The sequence below is a fragment of the Hylobates moloch genome, unplaced genomic scaffold (assembly GCF_009828535.3).
Source record: "Hylobates moloch isolate HMO894 unplaced genomic scaffold, HMol_V3 SCAFFOLD_18, whole genome shotgun sequence".
Lineage (NCBI taxonomy): Eukaryota > Metazoa > Chordata > Mammalia > Primates > Hylobatidae > Hylobates > Hylobates moloch.
The window spans coordinates 80,428,335-80,452,821 of NW_026652293.1; the positions used below are offsets into that span (position 1 = coordinate 80,428,335).

The 24,487-nt window shown below is 48.8% G+C and overlaps 1 protein-coding gene across 3 annotated transcripts; it reads right to left on the reverse strand.

The window, feature by feature from the left end:
- Positions 1-1,346: 1,346 nt before the first annotated feature.
- SH3BP5L (SH3 binding domain protein 5 like) lies at positions 1,347-17,036 on the reverse strand. Of its 3 annotated transcripts, XM_032137633.2 has the most exons (7): positions 16,885-17,036; positions 15,818-16,430; positions 7,876-7,938; positions 7,601-7,729; positions 5,516-5,677; positions 4,066-4,239; positions 1,347-3,273 (listed from the first exon to the last, which is right to left on the reverse strand). In XM_032137633.2, the coding sequence occupies exons 2-7, from the start codon at positions 15,998-16,000 to the stop codon at positions 2,803-2,805; spliced, it is 1,182 nt and encodes a 393-aa protein (XP_031993524.1). In that variant the 5' UTR covers positions 16,001-16,430; positions 16,885-17,036; the 3' UTR covers positions 1,347-2,802. The 3 variants fall into 3 exon arrangements, with proteins under 3 accessions (XP_031993524.1, XP_031993525.1, XP_058286743.1); XM_032137634.2 differs by lacking the exons at positions 7,601-7,729; positions 7,876-7,938; positions 15,818-16,430; positions 16,885-17,036 and adding an exon at positions 5,778-7,579 and having other exon boundaries at positions 1,394-3,273; XM_058430760.1 differs by lacking the exons at positions 7,601-7,729; positions 7,876-7,938; positions 15,818-16,430; positions 16,885-17,036 and having other exon boundaries at positions 1,394-3,273; positions 4,066-4,322; positions 5,516-5,613.
- Positions 17,037-24,487: the final 7,451 nt, after the last annotated feature.

A 24,487-nucleotide genomic window follows, 5' to 3' on the forward strand; every position in this document is an offset into this window, starting at 1 on the left:
GTGATTTTGCAAGAAGAAACAGCATGTGCATGGCACAGCCCTTCTTTTCTGGGGCTCTTCTGTACCAGAAGCCTCACAGGTCCTGCCTGCCAGTAACTGGGTAGGGAAGTCCAGCACTGTGTGTCATCTCAGAAAGCCCCTCATTAGGACTATAATACTGTATTACAGACTGAAAATTTGCTGAGAGTAGATTTTAGGTGGTTTTACAACAAAAAAAGGGGGGAGGTAACTGTGCAAAATGATAGGCCAATTTGATACCTATTTCATTATGTGCATCAAAATACCATGTTGTACACCTCCTATATATACAATTTAAAAAATTTAAAGCCCACTCACCCAAAAACATAAGCCATGCATTTTCATAGCAGCTTCTCTAGTAATAAAATATTATGACACCCATCTGCCAAGTCAGGGAAGGCAATCTCAAACTCCTGGACAGCACCCGTCCAAAGGCACAGTGAGTGCTCAGCACATAGTGGCCCCAGATGGCCCCTCAGATGGCGTCCACAGCCACCAGGGTCACTGCTCTGATTGTGTGCCTCCAATTCTTGGCCTTCACCCTGCCCCTTGACCCCCAAGGTTTCTGGTCTTCCTCCCTGCCAGCACCTTCTTCTTCCCTTGGCTGACCTCTTCTCAACAAAACTCCAAATACTGGTACACCCCAAGTGCAGCTCAGGCTAAACAAAGCCTTTTGCTCTTCTTCAAAGCTCCTGGAGTTCACATCCCTATCCAATCTCCCACCTGTGAGTTCAAGTGCCCTCAAACCCCTCCCACCCCCCAGCCAGTCAAGCCCTGACGTGGAAGTCACCTTTTATCTAGGTTTTAATTTCAGAGAAACAATGGATAATTCATAATGTTAAGTACATCCTAAACACTGCAGCGGACAAAAATACTGCCTATCTATCTGAAATTTCAGTGGGTTCACTGTATTGATAAATCTGGCATCACTACTTGTGTCCCTTCTCTACCTTCATGCTCACATCCAGACACATCTAAGATCCCACCCCTCTGGCACTCTCATCTCTTAGCTCAGACAGAGCCCACTCCACCCTGCAGGCCCCTTTCTACCAAACCCTCTCCTGGCACCCATCACCTCACACACCATGGCCCCATGAGGCACCAACTCCTCCCCTGCTTCTCTACACTTGCCCTGTACATGACCACCCTGGCCATGGGGCCTTGCACCCCCCAAGAGCATGCATAGCGCGGCTCACTCAATCTGGTCCTTCACCTCCCTTCCCTGACCACACCATCTAAAAAGCCTGCCGCCTAACCCTGCTCTTCCCTCCCCCAACCCTTGCCTCATCTTTGCCCCTTTTCTCTTCCTCCAGCAAGGACAGTAGATGTTAACTGTTACATAAACTACTTTATTCAAATAAAACCAGGAAAGACCCTTTCCCCCTTACACACCAGCACATGCACGCACACACACCCACACCCTCCCTCCCTTTCTGCTCTCTGCCCATGGCCACCTCAAACCCCGAGGTTCTCATTGTGACCAACCTCCCTCGACCTGTAGACCCCCGTGCAGAGTCCAGTTGCCCACTCATCCCGGTCGCTGGCAGAACATGGGCCTAGACAAGAGCACTCCATCATCCCGGGGTGGGTCAAAAGGAAGGACCGGTTCTCCCAAGGCACCCAGATCTGGTGTGGCTTCCCTACAAACTGGGAGCACTGCCAGGCAGCTGGAGCTGCTCCCTGCGGAGGGCAGAAATTTTCACCCCAAGCCAACCCCTCCCTGTAACAAAGGAAGTAAGAGAGTTGGCAGCCAAGCTTCAGTGTGCCCCGAGGGATCCTGCAGTAGGTATTGTTCAGTTTGGAGAAGAGCAAGGGAGAGCAATTGAGCACCAAATTCCCTAACCCCGCCCTGCAGGAGGGTGCTGAGTCAGTTCAGCATCCTCTACCCAGAAAAAGTAAACACGACTGTGCAGCAAGAGTGAGGGTGGGAATGACAGGGGCCTACACCTTCAGGACCTCATGACTTCGCCCCCAACATGGGCCCTGGTAGGGACCCACTAGCACCTTGGCAATGTTGAGGACCAAGCCCAGTGGAAACACCACACCCACAGGAGCCAGTCTGGAGTTGGTGACACTCCCTATGTTGACAGCGGGGTTGGGTTTCTCTCCCTGACACCAGCTTCCTGCAGGTCCTGTAAGTTCTGCTTTGGGGCACACATCGCAGGGTGCCTCAGGTCAGGAAAGGTAACGCTGAAGGGAAAGGTGGTGTCTTCCAGAGGCACACAGTACATCTTACAGGTTACACAGAGGCAGGCTGGAGCAGGACGGGGGTGCAGGGCTCAGCAGCACACCTAGGGTGCCCTCCAGAGTTGCCTTGGGAATGGGGGCGGGGTCGGAAACCAATGGGAGGGATGACTGTCCATCCCCTCCGACGGGAGTACTCAGGCCCAGCACCCATTTTCTCTGATGAGCTTCCCAGTGCCTTCTAGACCAAGTTCCCTGAGGGAAAAAGCCAAACAGATGGAAAGAGAGGGCGCAGAAAGGGAAAGCAAAGGGTCAATGCCCTGCAGACTGGGATGAGCTAGCAGGGAGAGGCAGACAGAGCGCCGAGGGCAAGCCTTCTGAATGGGTAAGGCAAAGAGAGCTGCCTGCTGAGGGGAAGGGGGAGGCTGTGAGAACGCCAGGGCAGGCACAGAGGACTCGAACACAGCTGGCCTCTCCCAGGGAAGCACTGGAGAAGAGGACCTTCGGGAAGACAAGGCCCCAGAGGAGAGGGCGTGAGAAGACTGTGGGCCCCAACCGGCCCGTGGTAGCAGATTCAAGCCAGGAACCCTGGCCCCTCGGCTACAGGCTGACGCTGCGCTGGTGCCGACCCCCACGGACTCCGCCGTCGCTGCCCCGGCGCCCTCCACTCCGGGTTCCCAGCTCTTGGCCGTCCAGACTGACGTGGTCCGAGAGGCCTCGCAGGTGCTCCACGGAGTCGCATTTCTGCAGGTCTGAAGCCACCGTGCGCAGGCTCAGCAGACTCAGGGTATCGGTGTCGGGGGCGGGGCCGGGCCCCAGGCTGCTGCCCTCCTCCAGCCCCGCACCCTCGGCCCCCTCAATCCCGCTGTCTCCGTCCTCTATGTCCTCAGGTCCTGCTTCGGCCCCCACAGGGGAGGAGCGCCGAGGGCCCAGGGGGTGAGGAGGCAGACCCCCGCGGCGCCGCGCGTGAATCTGCTCGCTGATCTGCTCCAGGTTGCGAAGGGCCACGGAGTAGCGCGTCTTGGCCTGAGCTACCTGCTGCTCCAGTTCTGTCACCTTGGCCTTGTGCTCCTGCAGAGGGAAGAACAGGGTAAGGCGACCCATGGGGCACGTCTCCACCTTACTCAGCACTCTGCACTGAGGTCTGAGGGCCTGCTCTCCAGAATACCTGGACAGCCGGCTCGGCACCCACCACAGACCCACAACACCCTTCCCTTCTCCACTCTCAGCACCCACCACAGACCCACAACGCCCTTCCCTTCTCCACTCTCAGCACCCACCACAGACCCACAACGCCCTTCCCTGCTCCACTCTCAGCACCCACCACAGACCCACAACACCCTTCCCTTCTCCACTCTCAGCACCCACCACAGACCCACAACGCCCTTCCCTGCTCCACTCTCAGCACCCACCACAGACCCACAACACCCTTCCCTGCTCCACCCGCTCTGCATTGTTCTTCCCCAGCAATCCTGCTCCTGACCTGAGCCCCACCTTCCAGAGCCTTCCTCTCAGGCCTTCCTCTCCACCAGCTCCTGCTCCTCATCCTCTCCCCACTGTTCTCTTTCACCCAATGGCTGGTTCTTCTTCCCCATCCCGGATTTCCACCAGTTCTTTTCCTCTTGTTTACCTCCCTTCTTCCAACTACGTTCTCGCCATCACCAGCCCCCGTCATCAGCCCCCGTCCCTGCCTCTCACTCCCGCAAGGTCATTTGGAACATGTGTGCCACCAGCCTTCCCCACCACTAGCCAGAGGCCTCACCCTGGCCACCTCACCAAGATGGCCCAGAGAGGCCGACCAGCATCCCCTCCAGCCTGCACCCCCACCTACCCATTCCTCCTCCCCCTTACCCACTCAGCTACCTCCAGGATCTGGCTGAACTGGGCCTTGAGCTCAAAGTAGGGGCGGCTCTTGCCGATGGCCCTCCGGAGGGTCTTCTGCAGGGCTTGGACCCGAGCCTCAGCCTGTTGGCACAGCCGAGTCACTCGCTGGTGCTCCCGCTCACCTCGAAGCCGCTCTTCCTCCGCCTCATTCACCTGGCCCAGAGGACACATCACTGAGCCAGGACCCATGCTTCAGTCTCTGGCATCTGCCCCAGGCTGCCAATCTGAACAATGCCCTGGGGGGAACCCAAACAGGAACATCCTCTGCAAACCCCCAACTGTGTACAGAGCCCGAGACACGCAGGGGAACACAGGGTCTGTGAGCCTCAAGAGAGCTTATTTCTGTCTCTCTTGGATCTGCTGCCTGACCGTCGAGGACCACATCACAGGCACAGTGCCTCTGAGCCACCTCTTCCCCATGTTCTTGCCTACTGTCACCTGCACCACTGGCTACTCAGCTTTGCTGCTGCCAGGAAAGGGATGCTGGTGCCCACTCAACCACTTGAGAGCATCAAGGGAATGTCTGTCAGCACATCACACATCTGCAACAGCCATTCTCTTCAAGGAGCCCTCAGCGCCAATGGTTAGGGATCTGGGAACGAGAAGAGCCTGTGTGGGGAGCCACAGACGTACACTGGGTTCTCCAGGTTTCCACACCCTATGTGGGCACCGTCCAGGACAAGTGGGCCAAGGTTGGATGGGGCTCTGGTGTGCTTCTGCTCAGGGTGTTGTACAGTTGGCCCACTTGTCCTGGTAGACAAAGTGGCTGGAGCCCTCACCTGCTTCCTGTTCAGGTGTAGCTCTAGACTGTACACCATACCCTAACCCCTCCCCCAGTGCTCTGTGCTCTCATTTGCATGAGCTCTAGAGTAGAAGTGAGGGGCGAGGGGCAGATGAAGAATCACAAGCCACAAACACCCCCTCGAGGAGCTGACACCTGCCCTGTGCAAGCTGAAGGTGGCAGACAGGGCCAATGGCAGAGATCCTTCCGCTCCCCAGTCCCCTTTCAGGAGCTTGGAAATGATACATAAATTATACTTCAAGACTTGAGGTGTATTGTCAGAGCTCAAAAGCAGGAAAGGGGGCAGATTCTGAAAACAGAAGCGAGGAGTCACACAGCTAAACATAACAAAATGTGAATGTTGAATCCTGAGTATCCACCAGGGATGAATTCTTTGGGTTAGTCCCACACCCGGAGGCAAACGTTCAAGAAGAGCCCAGGATGACATTCTAAGTCAGAGGGAAATGGAATATGGGAAGCATTGGAGGCCAAACAGAACAGAAAAGTAGGAACAGGTTTTGCCTGAAACAGAATCAAAGTTGAAAGAAGGCTAGAATGGAGGAAAGAGTGAGGAGGTGAGGTGATAAAGACATAGCAAAGGATGGATGAGAACCGGCGAAGGGGACCTGCCGGCACCGCCCGGCTCACCTTGCAGGTAGCATGGTTCAGCATCTCCTGCCACGTGGGGTCCAGTCGGTTCTTGTCAGCCATGACGCCCTGCTCAGCCACAAACACCATTTCCCGAGCAGCGTTGTGCATGCTTACGGCCCGCTCGTACCGCAGCGCTGCCTTCTGTGTCTCCTGCTGAGCCTGGGGGAAAAGGGATATCAGGATGGGGAACGCTGAGGGACCCCAGCTGCCCATGGAGACCCGTAATAGATGTGAGGATAAGAGAAGGAGGAAGGCCTACTAGCAATGTCGGCTTCATTTTCCAAACTGTGCTGAGGATAAATGCCAGGGAAGCAACACTCTATAAAGAATATTTCATAAGGATATGGACTAGAAGAAATAAAAATTTTGCCAGTGGAGGGTAGGTGTGTGAAATCCAGCACTCCCAAAGGCTGCTAGCCTTTTGCCCTAGGGAAAACAAAGGAAAATACAAACCATTTTAGTATAAGGTGGTTAGCAACATAGGCAGAGTCTTACAGAAAAGATGACCTTGAGACCATCAATTCCATGTTCAGCAGGCAAGCTGAAGGAAATAATCAGACAAGTGCACAGAGCCGGTCATCACCGCCATACTAACCAAGCAAAAAACGAAACAAACCTAACTTTTCAGTGATAGGACATTGGTTAAATAAATAATAGTACATCTAAGAAAATAAGCTGGGTGCAGTGGCTTCTGCCTGTGAGCCCATCTACTTGTGAGGCTGAGGGAGGAGGGTTACTTGAGCCTAGGAGTTTGAGGTTACAGTGAGCTGTGATCACACCATTGCACACCAGTCTGGGCAACAGAGCAAGACCCCATTTCTTAAAAAAATAAAATATTAATCAGTCCTTTAAAATGACGGCTTGGATATATAGTTATTGACATGGAACCATGTCATAATGCTAATAAAAGAACAAAATAGCACATACTGTGTAATCCCATTTTGGCTGGATATACACGGACGTGAAATATGATTAACACAGCACACATGGTTATCTGTGCTGTATTAATCATATTTTTATCTTCTATACTTTATGATGCTTTCATGTCTTGGGGGACCTTGCTGGCCAAGGACAAACTGCCCCTTCCAGGGCTAATTCCTAGAGACAGTAAACTCCTCTGTAAGTGTGCCTTTCATATGCAAACCAACCAACTAATCCAAAGCCTGGATCCCCAACTAACCCCTTTACCTACTTCTCCCCCACCAAACCACTACTTCCTTTGCCCTAAGTCATCCCAGGGCCAGGTACTAGACAATCAGAGGCCGCCCCTATAGCCCAGGGCCTAGCAAAATTATTCCAAGCATCCACTCCTAAACTTATCCAAACTTGCCCACCCTGCCTCACCTACTCCTTTCCACAAAAACCACAATAAGGCTCTGCGCTTTGCTTTCTCCTTCACTTCTTCTGCCTCCTGAAGGACCCTGGTTGCTTCCCAGTGTGGCCCTGCATGGCATGGTATGTCCCCTCCTCTTGGGAACACTCTTCTTCCAAGGCAGTTGTCTCTGTATCTATCACCTCACCATACAGGATGACAGCAAATCCCAGGAAACAGAATGCATGAAACATGCGTGGTAGGATTTTGGGTGATTTTTGTTTCTTTCTTGATTTATTATGTTTTTCCAATGGTGAACACATATTATTTGTTAAAAATAATTTGTTACAGAAAAAAGGGATGTGGGATGGGGAAAAGAGTGAGGAGTAAGCAAAGAAAAGATTCAGAAGAGAGACACGAACCAAAGGGAAGAGGAAATGGGCGCAGATGAAAACAACAGGATGTTAGAACTGACATATCTGATATACCCTAAAGCCTGGTTCCTGATACGCAGAAGGCACTTAAACATTAGCAGGGCTGAACTAAATATTCTCCCACACCCACCCTCACCATTTTATAGACCATGAGCCCAGAGCCCACGGTGGTAAAGGAACCTCCTGAGCCCACAGAGCTGGTTCCGACCAGCCAGGTCTAGCCCAGGGCTCTGCCCTCAGGGTCCGGGGTTTTGTCTCTCACTCCATATAGAGACAGAAGAATCCAAGGCCAGGCTCAGCATGTAGCCGTCCTCAAACATGGTCAGCCAGCCATACCTCCTTAGCCAGCCGCCGAGCCTCATAGTAGGGCCGGGCTTTCTCGATGCAGCTCCCCAGGTGGGAACCCTGTGTATTCAGTTTCCTCGCCGACTCCTGAAGGATCCTCCGATAGGTGGTCCTGGCCTCCTGGAGAGGAAAGGCACATGTTTGGGTCCCAGCCCCTCTTGTTTCTCAGACACATCCCTCCCACTGCCACTGCCTCCATCTGGGAAAGAGACAGATGGAGATACTTCCAAGGACCAGCCCAAGCACATAAGGAAAAGGACACTCACATCCAGCTGTAGTTCCACCTGGTTGATCTCCTCGCTGGCCTGGTTCAGGTGCTCCAACTCCTCCTGCCACAGAGAGGGGTGGCAAATTAGTGCAGTGGAAGGAAGTAGCCTCGAGTGAACCATGCGAGGCAGGAGCAACACAGAGAGAGAGAGAGAGCCCCACTTGCCCAAGGAAGGGAGATGAGACGCTCAGGAAAGGAAAGAAGATATGGAGATTGCCAAATGCTTTCTTGTCTATCAGGGACCTGATACATACAATCTCATGTAATCCTCACAACTCTACCTTGTATTGGGTAGTAAAACCCCAGTTTCAAGGATGAAGAAATTGAGGTTTGGAGAATGCAACACTAATATGCACAACGTGAAGTTGTGGTGAGCCCTCACTCTCTCCATGAGATTGCAACACTTCCTCAAACTGAGGGAGTCTCCTTGGACCTGAAGGCTCGCTCTATGCGAGAGGGTGGCCACCTGGGCCAGGGCAGGGCCACTCAGTCAGCACATGTTTACTGCACACTTATCACCTCTCGGGACCGTGAGACCTGAGAATTCAGGACATAGAGGTGGCAGCTTACAGCCTGTAAGGAAACCCAGCAAGTCAGCAGCAGGTCCTGGGCAGTATGTGCAGCCTTGTGAGGGGTGGGTGTGGGTGCCCTCTGGGCAGCAAGGTCAGGGTAGGATGCCTGGAACACTTGCTCCCCAGCTGGAAGGACTTCATAGACACAAAAGTGCCAGTGAATGACTGGGCAAGGTGGCTCATGCCTGTAATACCAGCACTTTGGGAGGCCGAGGCAGGCAGATCACCTGAGGTCAGGAGTTCGAGACCAGCCTGGGCAACATGGTGAAACCCTGTCTCTATTAGAAATACAAAAATTAGCCGGGTGTGGCAGCGTGCACCTATAGTCCCAGCTACTTGGGAGGCTGAGGCAGGAGAATCACTTGAACCCAGGAGGCAGAGGCGGCAGTGAGCCAAGATCACACCACTGCACTCCAGCCTGGGCAACATAGCGAGACTCTGTCTAAAAAAAAAAAAGTGCCAGTGAAGAACAAAAGGCCAAGGAACCAAAGGGGAGCAGGTACCCTGGGCAGACAAGTTGGCAGGTGAGAAGGTCAGTAAGGCTACAGCACTTACGGGAGGTACTACCAGGACTTTTTGCAGTGGCAAAAGGGTCTCTCAGAGCCTGGTGCCAATGTAACGACAGCCTGGGGGAGCCAGGGAGACAAAAGTGGAAGCTGGGGCGGGCGTGGTGGCTCACGCCTGTAATCCCAGCACTTTGGGAGGCAGAGGTGGGCGGATCACTTGAGGCCAGTAGTTCGAGACAGGCCTGGCCAACATGGTAAAGCCCTGTCTGTAGTAAAAACACAAAAATTAGCTGGGCGTGGTGGCACACACCTATAACCCCAGCTACTTGGGAGGCCGAGGCACGAAAATGGCTTGAACCTGGGGGGCAGGGATTGCAGTAAGCCCAGATCGTGCCACTGCACTCCAGCCTAGGCGACACAGTGAGACTCCATCACACACACAAAAAAGGTGGAGGCTGTCTATAGTATTGCAGGTGGCAGAGGAGAGGGCAGATCCCAAGGAAATGCAGGACACAGAATCACAGGGGCTTGGTGGATGACTAAGATCAAGATCAGGAACGTGTATAGAGTCCAAGAAGCCTTTTGGCCTGCTTGGGCAATGGGTGACCGCAGGTCCCTACAGGGCAGATCCTGTGGGAGGGAGGGAGAGTCCTGGGGAGAAGTCGCTGGACAAGCTGGTCTGAGTGCCTTCCTGGCCCCTGGAAGGACTGGAGAGAGAAGCAATAGAACCAACCAGGGCTTTCCATGAAATGGCAGAGAGCTGAGGGGGTACTGGCCTCAAGTCATCCTCCCTTGGCCGAGAAAACACAAAAGTTCCCAGAGCCCCTGGTGAGCTAAGGACGCTACTGGGGAGCAGTGCTGGTCTGTGCCAAGGGCCTTGTGCCAGGAAATACCTGCTGCCTAGCTATAGGATTTGCCTTCACCAGCCCCTGCTGTCTCTGGACAGGAGGCTGAAGAGGCTAGAGGGACCCAGCCCAGCATGTGCCTGCTGCCCAGACCCATGACTTGCACTTGGCAGTGACGCCACAATCACTTCCCATTCATATGGCCCCCACTCACCTCATTCGGGCCTTTCAGCAACCCGGTGAGGGAGTCAGGCTGACATGCACAATCTTCCTTTTAGTCCTTTCTATCCCTTCTGTCCTCCCCCCATCCCCTGCCTTGATCCTGAAAAGATCTGGGTCAGCAGGTAAGAATACAGGAAATGGTTTGACATGTTAATTACAGTAACAGGAAGAACACAAAGGTAGAAACCTGTAGTGGAACGAGGAATGAGGATATGAAAAGGCACACACCTACAACAGTGTAGACCCTGCCTAAGGAGGGCCACAAATCTGGCTCTAAACTAGGGGTGTCCAGTCTTTTTGCTTCCCTGGGACACACTGGAAGAAGAACTGTCCTGGGCCACACATAAAATACACTAACACTAACTATAGCTGATGAGCTAAAAAAAAAAAAAAAATCGTGGCCGGGGCAATGGCTCACGCCTGTAATCCTAGCACTTCAGGAGGCCGAGGTGGGCAGACTGCCTGAGCTCAGGAGTTTGAGAACAGCCTGGGCAACATGATGCAAAGCCCATCTCTACTAAAATACAAAAAAATAGCTGGGTATGGTGGTACGCACCTGTAGTCCCAGCTACTGGGACAGCTGAGGCAGGAGAATCACCTCAATCTGGGAGGCGGAAGGTGCAGTGGTCTGAGATTGCACCACTGCACTCCAGCCTGGGTGAGAGAGCAAGACTGTCTCAAAAAAAAAAAAAAAAAAAAAATCGCAAAAAAAATCTCATAATGTTTTAAGAAAAGTTTACAAATTTGCATTGGGCCCTGTTCAAAGTTCAAAGCCTGGGCTGCATGTGGCCCGCAGGCCACGGGTTGAACAGGCTTGCTCTAAACTTTCTTGAAGAGACCTGTTCAACAGAAACTTAACAGGAGCTGCACATGGAATTTTTAATTCTAGAAGCCACATTTTTTAAAAGTAAAAAAACAAAAAAAAGAGTGAAATTATAAAAATACATTTAACCCAATATATGTAAAATATATTTCAACATGTGATCAACATAAAATAAGATTATTATCCATACTTTTACTTTTTTAAACTAAGTCTTCAAAATCCATATTCACTTGACTCTTAGGACACATCTCAACCTAGACAGTGGTATGTGGCTCCTGTGTTGGATGGCGAAGGTCTAGAAGTTGTTGTATTTGGGTAGATGCATCTACAGTGTCACACAACCCAGTGTCCATAAAATAACAACCATTCTGGAAGAACAGGCAGCCAACACAGCTCAGGGCCCCAGAGGAGGCATAGGGTCAGCACCAACACTACCAGATACACAGAACTCCAAGTTTCACAGTGCCTTCCTAACAGAGACATCACCAGCAACTGACACGATCACCCTAACAGGCCCTAAAAAGGCAATGTCTGTCAAGGTGAAAGGCAACCTATCTCCCTGGGGGCCCAGCTTCCTGGGGCTTGACGTGGCCTACAGGGGCTTTTAGGCTATCTGGGAGACGAGTGACCAGTTCTTTCAGCACCTCCTGCTGGAATATTCTTTCTCAGCTCCTTTGCATTTGATAGATGAGAAACAACCAGGCAGAAAATTAGTGACAGACTTGGGTCTGGATCCAGGACCGACCTTTGATCTCACTTTCCTTCCACTGTGACCAGCCTCCTGGGACTGAGGACACCATTGGAAGGACATCTCAGTAAAGAAAGAAGTGCTGTAATCTAGGAAAACCACAGCCCAGGTAGGAAAAGGACAGGGATTGGAAATGTAACAAACATTGATTGTGAGGGGTCAGTTGGTAAAGGCCACCCTGCAATGTTCATGTGGCAAATCAAAGTACAAGACTGGATCCCCACTGGATTCCATGGCCTCAAATGCTTCCAGTCATCAACTTCCAGCTCCTGACAAGATAATCAATGGATTGGATGGCTCAGCATAAGTTGTTACTACTGTTAAAAGGACAAGAAGAGCTGTTGCTATTGGCAAGTGGCAGGAGTGGGCATTATCTTTCTATATGGGAACTAGCAACCCAGTGGCACCTCCAGCAATTTACAGAAAGCCATCTGCTGATGGGATCTGTCCCCTCAGAGTCACAAAGCTCTCCCTAACAGGACAAGAAGATGCCTGGGGAGCAAAGCAGCCTGGAGGGCAAGGCCAGCACGGGAGGGAGGGGGATAGCCCAACTAGGGGATACCCAGGGAAAGGCTGAGCAGGAATCCACTGAGGACCTGGGACGGTTTTCGGCAGTCAGCAACACATTCCATTTGGCCTGCTTCACTAGGGACTCCTGGCACTCAGCTGAAATGGAATTCAGGGAGGACAAAGTCTGAATCAACGTGCATCATCCATCAGTGAGCCAGCAGCCAGCAGGGAGGGTGACCTTCCCAGGGCACAGCAGTCAAATTCCCAGGATGCCAGGACACTGAATCAAAGGCATGGAGACTCAGGCTGCAGATGCTCCCACCCCACCTAGTGCAGACCATCAAAAGACTCAAGTTAATGGTAACTGGGGCCAGGGTGATGACTGTCCTGTGAAAGCTAAACCCATACTTCTAGATGAGGTCACAGAGGTTGCAAAGTCACCCTAGAGAGTTTGGAAAGGAGCAGGTAAACGAGAGCACTCACATCTGAGGAAAGAATGCAACCACTAAGAGGAGGATGAGAAAGTCACAGAACAGACCCAGGTCCATCCTAGATCCACGCTCTTTTCCTCTTCCCTCCACTGGAACCCTCTCGGAAAGCTGAGGATGAGCCTGGAGGACTCAAAAGAACTCCACTAAGATCGTGACATAGAGACACAGCCAGCAGCCTTCCCTGGAGGGACAGCACACTCCAGGTAGGCACCAGCTGACTTCCTTCCAACTTCCAGAGGAATCCCACCATAAATGGCCATGGAGCTGCCTGCCTGCGAAGGAACCCCAGCCCCAGGTCAAAGAGGGCCTCACCCTAAGGACAGCCATTTCTGGGAGCCTCAGAAAATACCAAAACAGGCGCTCTACCTTTGGGATATACCTGGCCCAGTGGATTTGGCTCTGACTGCAACATTAGAATCCCTTCTCACCCCACCCAGACTAAGAGAATCCACGTGTCTGGAAAGGCTCAGGTAAGGGTATTTTTGAAGCTCCCTGGTGAGTTTTTATGGACTGTGGATGGAAACCCAGTAAATGCACTGAGAATCCAGAGAAATGAGCACCCACTTAAAGCACTGAAACACATGATCAGAGCAATGTGCATGGTCTGGTGAACTTTCAACACTAAAAGGGACCTCGAAAGACAAACACCCCAATCTCCTCCTCATCTTGAAAGCCCAACCACAGAAGAGCAAAATGCCACCGGCCTCCTCCATGAAGCGTGCCCCTCAAGCCAGGCTGCCTCTCTCACACAGCAAGAAGACACTAACTCCCTGCTGAGGTCAGAGCACTGGCCTACCCACACCTGTGTCATCAAATGAGGGAAGCTATTACCAGACCTTTCCTCCCTATACAACCCACAACATTCCACAATGTGCTGTGCAGTTTAGCAAGAGAGACTAGGGTCTGGTTCACAACATTCCACAACATGCTGTGCAGTTTAGCAAGGGACTAGGGTCTGGTTTACCCTTCCTGCACCAGTGACATCACAAGTTCACTGGAGGCAAAGTAAATCTTATGCTACCTCAGTGTACTCCAACTCTCATAGAGCTCATCTGATAGAAGAGTCAGTGATGACAGAATGTTCTATTTCTGCAGTGTCAGTATAACATTGAGGAACTGCTTTTTTTTTTTTTTTTTTTTCTGAGACAGAGTTTCACTCTTGTCACCCAGGCTGGAGTGCAGTGGCACGATCTCAGCTCACTGCAACTTCCGCCTCCTGGGTTCAAGCAATTCTCCTGCCTCAACCCCCCAAGTAGCTGGGATTACAGGCACCCGCCACAACACCTGGCTAGCTTTTTTTATTTTTAGTAGAAATGGGGTTTCACCATGTTGGCCAGGCTGGTCTCAAACTCCTGACCTCAGGTGATCCACCTGCCTCGGCCTCCCAACATGCTGTGATTACAGGTGTGAGCCACCATGCCCAGCAGAGGAACTGCATTTTTACATGTTAATTTTAATTGATTGTGTTTAAGCCACATGCAGCTAGTCCACCCTATTAGACAGCACAGTGCAAGTATGACTCTTCTTACTACTACCATTTGCCTATGCGGACACTGGAAAAATACATAGGAGTAGTAGAGGCCAAGTAAACAGACCACAGTGGATTCTCCTCTGCAGAAACCTCCTCTGGAGCATGGCAAGGAAGGCTGCAGGGAGGCATATAATGCACATTACACAGCCCTCCTCCGCAAGCAACAGAGACAGCTCTTTCCCAAAGTGCTATCTACAAACTATCACCAAGGAACAAGCAAAAAGAGTTTGAGAAAGAACTGTAGACTTGTGTCAGAGCAGTACAAGAATGAGTTGTGCAAATCAGCTAGACCAACTGCTCACTTTACAGATGAAAAAACTGAGGCTCAGAAATGTAAAGAAACTTCCATAAAAATCATAAATCATGGGGTTGGAGGTAGCATGAAACTCAGCCCAAGGCTTTTTTCACTACAGCTGATTTCCTCAGAGGATAATAAATCTGTAGAAATAGCAAGAGAAATTGGCTGTTTTCAATGCAATGTCAGGCAGAGCAGAAATAAATTACTGACTCATGCCAGAAACGAATGGCTCACCACTGCTCCATTATAAGCATGGACACAGTAGAAGAGGATCCCACACACACACACACACACACACGCATATCCCAGGAACCCACACGGAGAGTGAAGGAAGAATGCCAGGACTGGCTTTGATTTCTTCCCAACTCACTGGAGTAATCCAATAAAGGTTTGCCGACAGATAAGCCTAGGAATTTGAGCCTTCATATGTTCCTGCTCACCTATGGAAGAGTCACTTCCACAACATCAGAGTCCTGGAGATGTGACCGGAACAAATGGCAGACTGAAGCCCCATACATGCAGGAGCATCCTGGTCGTCTTCACCTGCCCAAGAAGCTTCCTCAGGAAGTCATTCTCAGCCAATCCCCTGAAACACTGCAACCCAGCTTTGACTGGCCAGGCATCTCTTCCACATGGAGTTGGTCTTCCTCACTGACTACCCCCAGGTCTCCTACACAAAGATCTGCCTGTCCTACCAACTAGACTGTAGACACTCCAAGGTAATAAACTGCTCTTCCATTCCTTTAGGAGACCCACCATCCTGAGGGCTGGGTATGTATGTTACTAAGGATTGGCCACAACAAAAGTTACAAATCCTTGAACATATGGGGTTTCTTTATAGATCTAAAGTTGATGCTACCTTTATAACACTGGAAAGGTCTCACTGTTTACAAGAGTGAAACACATTATCAGAGCAATGTGGGCTGCACATCCCTGGAAGGTACTGCTGAGAAGGTGAGAAAGGGGAAATGATGCTCTCACTCAGCCTCAAAACTGTCTCCCAGTATCAAAGTCATCTCCTCTCACACAGCATCCCTAACTAAGGTGGCAGCCCCTCTGCTTATCTGGAAAGAAGTACAACACGCCTACCCTCCACCGACCTAAAGTGTGCCTCCTCCATCTACTGCCAAGTGACGCTTTGTTCCTTCAGTGAAGCTTTCAGCAATGCCTCCCAAGCACTAAGGCCAGGCCTTTCTCTGCACTCCATCAGCACTTCAGACACACAACTCTTTTGGAACTTGTCATTACCCTGCAATGATTTGTTGACAAACTTGTTCTCCTTTCCTGCCCCAGCAGAATGGGGACAGAGTAAGTCTAAGCCCTCATTCATCCAACACTCTTCAGGGAGGCTGGAATCTCGGCTCTCCTTCTCTCCCCGCTCTCAGTGTTCTCACCTGTATTCTAGGATCCAGTTCTTCCTCCTCTCTTGGGGACAATTTGGCCTCACTGCTGCTGCTTCCACCTCCTCCAGGCTCTTCTGCAACTGGGCTCCTAGGGACTTCATCCTCTACAACTTCAGGCCGCAGCTCCCCCTGTGGGGTCTCCCGCCCTCCTGGAACCTGTCTGAGCTCAGCCATGCTAACAGGAGGAGGGCAGAGCCCTATGCACAAGAGAGGACTGACATGCTGGGACCAGGGCCCCAGCTTGGGGCTTCCTGGGCTCTAGATGCCAGGAGAAGAGTTTCTCTTCTCAAAAGGCAGAAAAGGTGGGCACAGGAAGAACCTCACACTAGGTTAGAGGTTGAGATTCAAGTTGTCAGTGGGGTTCCTAGAGCTGAAGCCTTGTCTGTGCAAAAGTTCTTCCCTTCCCGCCACAGGGAGTCCACTATGAGAAACCCGGAGCAACAGCTCCAAGGCAGGGGGCAAAGGGGGCTTGGATCCTGGGCCGAGGCCTGCTAGGAGGAGCACCATTCGGGAGGGTGGAGGCAGGCGCCTCCAGGCTGTGGTGGCAGCTGAAGAGAGAAGGCTGGGCCCGAGCTGAGGCTGTAGGATGAGCGTCTCTGGGGAGCTGCAGAGAAACAAAGGCCAAGTATATGGTCATGTCAGCATCAAAACCGCAGCCACCGGCCCCTTCCAACTCTGTACACTCTCACCACGCCCCCACCCATGTATGCCGACCAGTCCCTACCTCAACTTCTCTCCCTAGCCCTCAAGGACTTTTAGATTCTACTCTTCCCCGGTCCCAGCTCCTCTCGACCCAGCCCCTCCTCAGCCAGCGCCTTCGAGACTTTCCTCTGCACCCCAGGCTCTCCTCCATCTCCTGTGGTCTCCCGCTCGTCCCACTCCACCCCCACCCGGCTTTGCGATTCACCTTGTAACCCCGAGCCCCACCCCACCTTCTCTGTCCAACCCGAGACAATCTAAACCTCCCGTCTCCAATTCCACACTCTTCCGCAATCCCAAGGACCCTACTCCCGTCTATTCTACCCAGGCATGCGCAAAAGCCCCCCTCACAGCCTTACCTCAGTTTACCTTCCCATCCGCGGAGCTTCTAGGCTGCAAACAATCTTCCCCCCTCCCTCTCCGCAACAAGCCGATCCAACCAAAAACGACCAGGCAGGTCAGAAGCGGAAATACATCATCGGTGAACAACGCCCTCCCTCCCACGCTCTCTCTCAAGCCGGGCCTCCTCGGGAGGCCTCACACGCCCCCGCCCTGCCTTCAGTTTCCGTACAAAATGGTGCCCCACGTTGCTCAGGCTGGCCGTAGGTTGCCTCCGGACCATCCTCACCAAGGCTGAATGAAAGAAAAACATGAGAATGTGGTGCCGAAGAAAATTAGGGCGCGGGATGGAAATCGAGAGTAACTGGTGAGAAGAGGAATACTAGATATAAAACGGAGATAATAGCCTCAGAGCGAGTAGTGCCATCTTGCTTTACGGAGCTGCGGCGGCGGCTGCCCGAAAGCCACTTCCGGCCTGGTCCACGAAGGCGGGCGCGACGCTGAAAGTGAGCTGGTAAACTTCCGGCGGTGGCTCCTGGGGCAACTCGAGTAAGGGCACTGGCGGGCTTCGCCGGCGAAGGCAAAGTGGATTTCCAAAAGTGACTTTCCTCACTCCAGTGAAGTCGGTGGAACCCTTACTAACGGCGTCTGAGCGGACGGCTCCGATGGGTAAATCCCAGTCCTCGAGGCCTCTGGACCTCGCACTTGAACGACATTTTGGTGGGGTCACCGGTTACTCCGTGAATACTAATCAGGAACTTAGTCAACATTAACTCAATTAATTCACTCGTGCACCCAAGGTCAGATGCCCTCGATGAGCAGGAGTTTGTTACATGGCATTGTGTATCGTTACCTAGGTCCATGAACGAGCGCCTGGTTGACACCTCTAGGTGTCGCTTGGTGAGGCGAGGGCCTAAGCCTAAGGGGAAGGGCTTCATTCAGGGTTGGATGTTTTGTTTTCACAAAAGGCGTAACTTCCTCAGAGTCAACTGAAAGTTTGCCCTGCAGATGGAAAAGGCAAATGGGCTGAATTCCCCTCCTTTTTGGATCCTGTCAGAGACAACCCAGCTAGACATTGAAGCAGTGAAAAAGACTTTATTCAGTAACTGCTTACAGAAAGGAAAAGAACTGACCTCTGTTCAGTTTTGTACAGAAGTGATTGGGCATTTCAAAGGGATTTGTACAGAAGTGATTGGGCATTTCAAAGGGAGAATGAGGGAAGGAAGGTGATCAGGGCTCAATAGTGTCAGAGAAGTGAAAAATTACAGATTTGATTGGCATAGATGTGATTAGGCCAGATGTGTCTGCTAGCTAGCAGCTATAGAAGTTAAGAGTGCTTATTTATTTATTTATTTATTTATTTCGAGACGGAGTTTCAGTCTTGTTGCCCAGGCTGGAGTGCAATGGCGCGATCTTGGCTCACTGCAACCTCCGCTCCCCCCCCACCCCCGAGTACAAGAGATTCTCCTGCCTCAGCCTCCCGAGTAGCTGGGATTACAGGTGCATGCCAACACATCTGGCTAATTTTTCTATTTTTAGTAGAGACGGGGTTTTGCCACGTTGGCCAGGCTGGTCTCGAACTCCTGACCTCAGGTGATCCACCCGCCTGGGCATCCCAAAGTGCTAGGATTACAGGCGTGAGCCACCACGCCCAGCCTATTGTGCTATTCTTGCACTGAGATTGGGAGGTAGAGGCTCTGCCCTTCCTGACGATCCATTTCAAAGGAATGGCTCTCAGGTCCTTTAGAAGGACCTCTTGAGTTGTAGCAGACGCATAAACACCTTAAAGAGAAGAAGGAAGGATTCATAATTGTAAGCCCTTAATAAACGCCCTGAGAAAGGGAGGTCAGGAGCCTATCATGAGGTGTTGGCTAGAACAAATAGTAAATTCTCCTGGTAGCATTGAGCTTTCTCAGGCAGGCATTTTCATGGGGGAGCTGGGGTTCTCCTAGGGACATGATCTTACACTGCTAGAAGGCATGCTAAAGTTTGTCTCTTAGTAACTCAGAGGTTTGGATGGAGTCATGTGCCAAGAGTTCTACAGTTCTCAGTCCATTTCTTCTATCCCTTCATCCCATGAATAACGATTTTTTTAATTGAGCAGAGCAAAATATATTCCTTTAAAAGAGGTGATTGAAAACAGATTTTTCCATTAAATTGGAGGCTTTGTTTTTAAAATTACAAAATTGATTTTTCTAATTTCAATAAGTCAGCAGGACCTTGAGTAACATTGTCTAAGTGGACAGCTTTGATGGATAATAATGCCTCAGTCTTCTACCACAGTCCTTTTTATTATTAAGGTGCCATACAAAACCATAAAAATTAAATATAAGGTGATAAACATGATTTATTTGTTGTCTACCAGTCACTTTACTTTTGTAGAACTAGAATTTCACTGTAATAACCTCATTTTACCCAAGATGTTCTGTCTACCCTAGCCTGAATTATCCAACCTTTCTTATTCCGCACTGCTCCAATACCTGTCATTCTTATACCCTATCCCATAGCTCCTTTTCTCTGTGTAATGCTTAGCAATCACAAACTGCTGCTACTTGTCACAGATCTTTGGTGGGAAAACATTACGAATACATATAATGACCAGACCCCTAGATCACATCCTGAGCTTTAGCAGCCCCTTTAAAGTCTCCACTGGCCTCTTCCAAGGTTAACTCTCACCCACTGAGACCACATGTGAATCTATCATGTATAGATTGTGATATAATCGCACAGTAGTTTTTCTGCTGGGTTTGGATAATGTTTTGGGTAGGAAGAGATTGGGCGATGCTGTGCATTGATTTAACCTAAACTTGTTTATTGAAGCCAGCACAAACATGATGAATTAAAACTTTTGTCTAGAGCAGCACTGTCCAAAAGACCTTTCTGCAAAGAAGGAAATGTTAATCAGCTCTGCACAGTATGGTAGTCTCTAGACACATGTGGCCATTTAGAACTTGAAATGGAGCTAGTGTGATTAAGAAATTGTATTTTTTATTTTAATTTAAATAGCTCTGTGTAGCTAGTGGCTCCTTTCCTGGACAGCATGTTTTTAGAACCTGCCTTTTCTATATAATTTCTTCAGAAAACCTACTGAACTTTCACATCTTCAATACAAAACAGCCTCTCAGTCTCCACTATCGTTTGTCTTTTCTCCACTCCCTCCCTTCCCTTTCACCCCTACAGTCTGGCTCCGGATGCTGCCAATTCATAGGAATTACAAAGATAAGGTCATCCATGCTCTCAATATTGCCACATCACTGACATCTGACACTGGGTTATTTCTCTCTTTTTTCTTATCATTTAGCTTCTGAGTCACCCTTGTATTGGGTTTCCTCTTCTCTGGCTTGTTGATTCATTCCTTTATGCAATATGTCTTTACTGAGTGCCTATTATGTGCCAGAATTTCAGGCAATGATGAGAAAAAGGACACTATCTCACTTCCCATGTAGGTGATAGTCTATGGTGCTCATTTTATTTTTCTTTATTTATTTACTTATTTATTTGAGATGGAGTCTCACTCTGTCGCCAGGCTGGAGTGCAATGGCACGATCTCAGTTCACTGCAACCTCCGCCTCCCAGGTTCAAGTGATTCTCCTGCCTTAGCCTCCTGAGCAGCTGAGACTACAGGCGCATGCCACCACACCCAGCTAATTTTTTTGTATTTTTAGTAGAGACAGGGTTTCACCATGTTGGTGAGGCTGGTCTCCAACTCCTGACCTCAAGTGATCCACCTGCCTCGGCCTCCTAAAGTGCTGGGATTACAAGTGTGATCCACCACGCCCAGCCGATGGTGCTTATTTTATAAACTGGTGGGATTCAAACTAATTGGAAGACAACTCAGATACATGTTTTACCTTGCAACCCAGTATACATATATGTGTGTAAATATATTCATTAAAAAGATACAGGAAAAGATCTTTACCCAAATTATATGTAAAGCACATTAATATTTTATACTACTTTTAAATGCTGGTGGAGATCTCATCTGTTGATTTCATTACCTGTTCACAGCTGAAAACCCTGTCCTAAATGTTACTGTGCCCCAGGCCCTGATGTTAGCTTCTGACCATGTCATGCTGCCTACTTTCCCTGAGTGCCCTTACCCTAGTGCATGGCTGTAGTCCTTACCCAGGGCTACTGTTCCTTCCTTAGAGCTGTCTCCACAGACTTTCCACAGATCACATTCTGAGATCTGTCAGCCTTTGAGATACCGCTGGCCTGTCCCAGAGTTGCCTCTCTCAGTGGATCCAAATCTGATTTCATCCCCTTTCCCAAATCCTGCTCTTCTGACATTTAATGTTGGTAAACAGTTCTACAGTCCAGCTCTTAACCCAGGGAAAAACCTAGAAGGCACCCCCCACATTGCTTTTCATCACACTAAGTATCTCAGAGAGATGCCTTCTGTTCATCTTATTACCGTAGCTTCAGCTTAGACTCTCCTCATCTCCATCATAGATCACATACCTCAGAAGTCTTCTAAATCAGCGCTTAAAGTAGCACTTAAGCAATGATGGAAGTTACTATATTTGCACTGTCCAATATGGTAGCTACGAGTCATGTGTAGCTCTTGAGCGGGTTTAAATAGCCACATATGGATCCTGCCACAAGGATCCCTCCTAGTTCCTGGCACTAATAAACAACCAACCAACCCCTGTAGACTGACTTAATGAGTGAAATGTAAAAATATGAAAGCCATATAAAGATGTTAGCAACACTGTCAATTACTATGTAATATCACAAATCAACTTCTTAAATAATTTTTTCATAAATTTTTACTTGTAACTTTTATTTCTGATTTTCTCACGTAAGTACCCTAAATTGCCTCCATCATTAAAAATTACCTTTTTTAGGTTTTTTTGTCTACCAACATAAGCTACCTTTTTATAGTTCTTAACTTTTTTCCTACTATCAGTTATAGATTTAATAAATACCACCATTAATTGCTGATTAAACATATTAGTTGACAAATATATAGTAATAGAAAGCAGATCAGAGGTTGCCTGGTGGGGAGGTGGTAGTGATTACAAAGTGGCATGAAGCAACTTGTGGGTAGTGGATATGTTCTCCATCTTGATTGTAGTGAGGCTTTCTTGAGGGTATATATATATGTCAGAACTTTTCAAACTGTACATTTCAGTGTGTAATTTGTGTATCAATTATACCTCCCTAAAACTTTTTTTAAAATCCAGTTGAAAACTTGCTCCCAGACATATATAATGTAAAATCTACTAATAAGTGTTAATGAAAGGGACAGCCTGTATTACGCTTGTTTGTTTATTTAACTTTTTAGAGACAGGGTCCTGTTCTGTCACCCAGGCTGGAGTGCAGTGGCCTGATAATAGCCCACTGCAGCCTCAAACTCCAGGGCTCAAGCAATCCTTTTGCCTCAGCCTCCCAAGTAGCAAAGACTACAGGCCTTCACCACTATGCACTGCAGCCTCAAACCCCGGGGCTCAAGCAATCCTTTTGCCTCAGCCTCCAAGTAGCAAAGACTACAGGCCTTCACCACCATGCCTGGATAATGTTTTGATTTTTGTTTTTGTAAAGATTGGGGCTTGCTATGTTGCTCAGGCTGGTTGTGAACTCCTGGCCTCAAACAGTCCTCCTGCCTCAGCCTCCCAAACCATTAGAATTACAGACGTGAGCCCCCACGCTTGCCCTAAACCTGTATTACTAAAAATCTTTATTTTTACCCTTATTAAATCTGCTGAGTTTTCCAGAGGTAAATTACTTCCCCGAGTTGCTCATCACATGTCATAATAAAAACAGCAAACACTTATGCAGTGTATGCCTTTTACCTGGCACTGTTCTGGTTTATTCATTTGATCCTCACAAAAACCAACTACAGTAAATTGTACCTTCATTTTACAGTTGAGGAAATTGACAGATAAGGAGATTAAATAACTTGTCCAAGGTCATACTGCTGCTAAGTGGTGGAACCAGTCTTTAAACACAGACAAAAGTATTTAAGATTTTTAAAAATAATTTATAGCGACACATCATATATTAAATGTATCTACTTACATTTTAAATGCTCTAATTTGTGAAAATAACCAACCAAAATCAAAATACTTTCTAAAGATCCGACAGGTTTGCATGTGATACCATTATTATTTATACTACTGTTCTTTTTTATTTTATTTATTTATTTATTTATTTATTTATTTATTTTTTGAGACGGAGTCTCACTCTGTCACCCAGGCTGGAGTGCAGTGGCGCTCTCTCAGCTCACTGCAAGCCCCACCTCCCGGGTTCATGCCATTCGCCTGCCGCAGCTTCCCAAGTAGCTGAGACTACAGGCACCCACCACCACACCTGGCTAATTTTTTGTATTTTTTAGTAGAGACGGGGTTTCACCGTGTTAGCCAGGATGGTCTTGATCTCCTGACCTTGTGATCCACCTGCCTCGGCCTCCCAAAGTGCTGGGATGACAGGCGTGAGCCACCGCGCCCGGCCCCTATACTACTGTTCTTAACCTTTAAAGTGGTTTCAGTTATAAAAACTGATTCTATCCTACCTTGCATTTTACTTTGAAACTGATTTTTCCCCTGAAAGTTCTGCTTTGTGATTTTAAGCTCATTTTCTGTATTTTATTTTGTGAACCACTGAGCCTAGATGTGAATTTTGAACATAATTTCTATATAACATAACTCAAAAAAAATTGTCGTTAAGGACTAGGAAACAATTTGTATTTTAAAGGAAGTTGATCTTCAGATATCCCCTCAACAAATATTCTACGTTTGTGCTATTCCAATTTTATCGTTTACTATAGCTCTTCACAATTAGTTTACCTGTACAAATGTAAAAATAATTAAAGTAGCAATCTCTCCGATGGAATCGTGTTTGAGTCCTTGAAGCTGACCACAGACTGTAAGCAGCACAAACTCCAATAATTTTCTATTAAGGTTACTGTTTAATTTAAAAGACATTAAATCCTCTGTCAAGCCATTAAGATTAATATGTGTGTTATTGATTCAATTTATGTTTTCACTTATCTTCTTGTTTTCTGAAATCCATTTTGATATGGCTTTACAATATGTTTGCAACTTGAAATTAATACAAACCCTTATTCCTTAAACACTAAATAAAATCTTCATTTCAGGATTTAGTCAGCCAGTCTTTCCAGTTCTTATTATTCTAAATTGTTAGATTTCACTTTTCTGTATGTGGTTCTTTCCTCTATTTGAAAGCTGTGTCAGTTGACATCTGTGGAGTTATTCGGGTAAGAACTGGAAGCTACCATGCTCTAGAAGCCAATGTTTTTATTGTAACTGAAATTAGAATGTTTGAAGAATGGAAAACATTGTATTTAGCAATATAGGAACAAGATGAATGAAATTGAAACAGTCTTCTCAGTCCTTATACCCCCGGTAACACAGTAAGCCTTCAGCATCTGATTTTTGGCATTGTGAATATCCACTGGGCTCACATTTCAGACCGGGATTTGAAATAGTGGTCTATACCTTAGCCCGACTTACTTGCCTTTCAGTTGCCCCCAACAGCAACGTAAGCCATGTACTATGTGCCTGCTCTGCATGCCTGTAACTTTTACTTCCCTTCCTTTCTGTCTTACTTCATAAACCACTGACAGTGCCCTCTAGCCAAACACAACCACCTTGATGCTGT

Excerpts from the sequence above, each read along its gene's own strand:
- SH3BP5L (XM_032137633.2), bottom strand. The coding sequence starts at position 16,000 with ATGGCTGAGCTCAGACAGGTTCCAGGAGGGCGGGAGACCCCACAGGGG. Across the intron at positions 4,240-5,515 it reads TGAACCATGCTACCTGCAAG|GTGAATGAGGCGGAGGAAGA; the intron begins GTGAGCCGGGCG and ends CCTCTGGGCCAG. Across the intron at positions 3,274-4,065 it reads AGTTCAGCCAGATCCTGGAG|GAGCACAAGGCCAAGGTGAC; the intron begins GTAGCTGAGTGG and ends TTCCCTCTGCAG.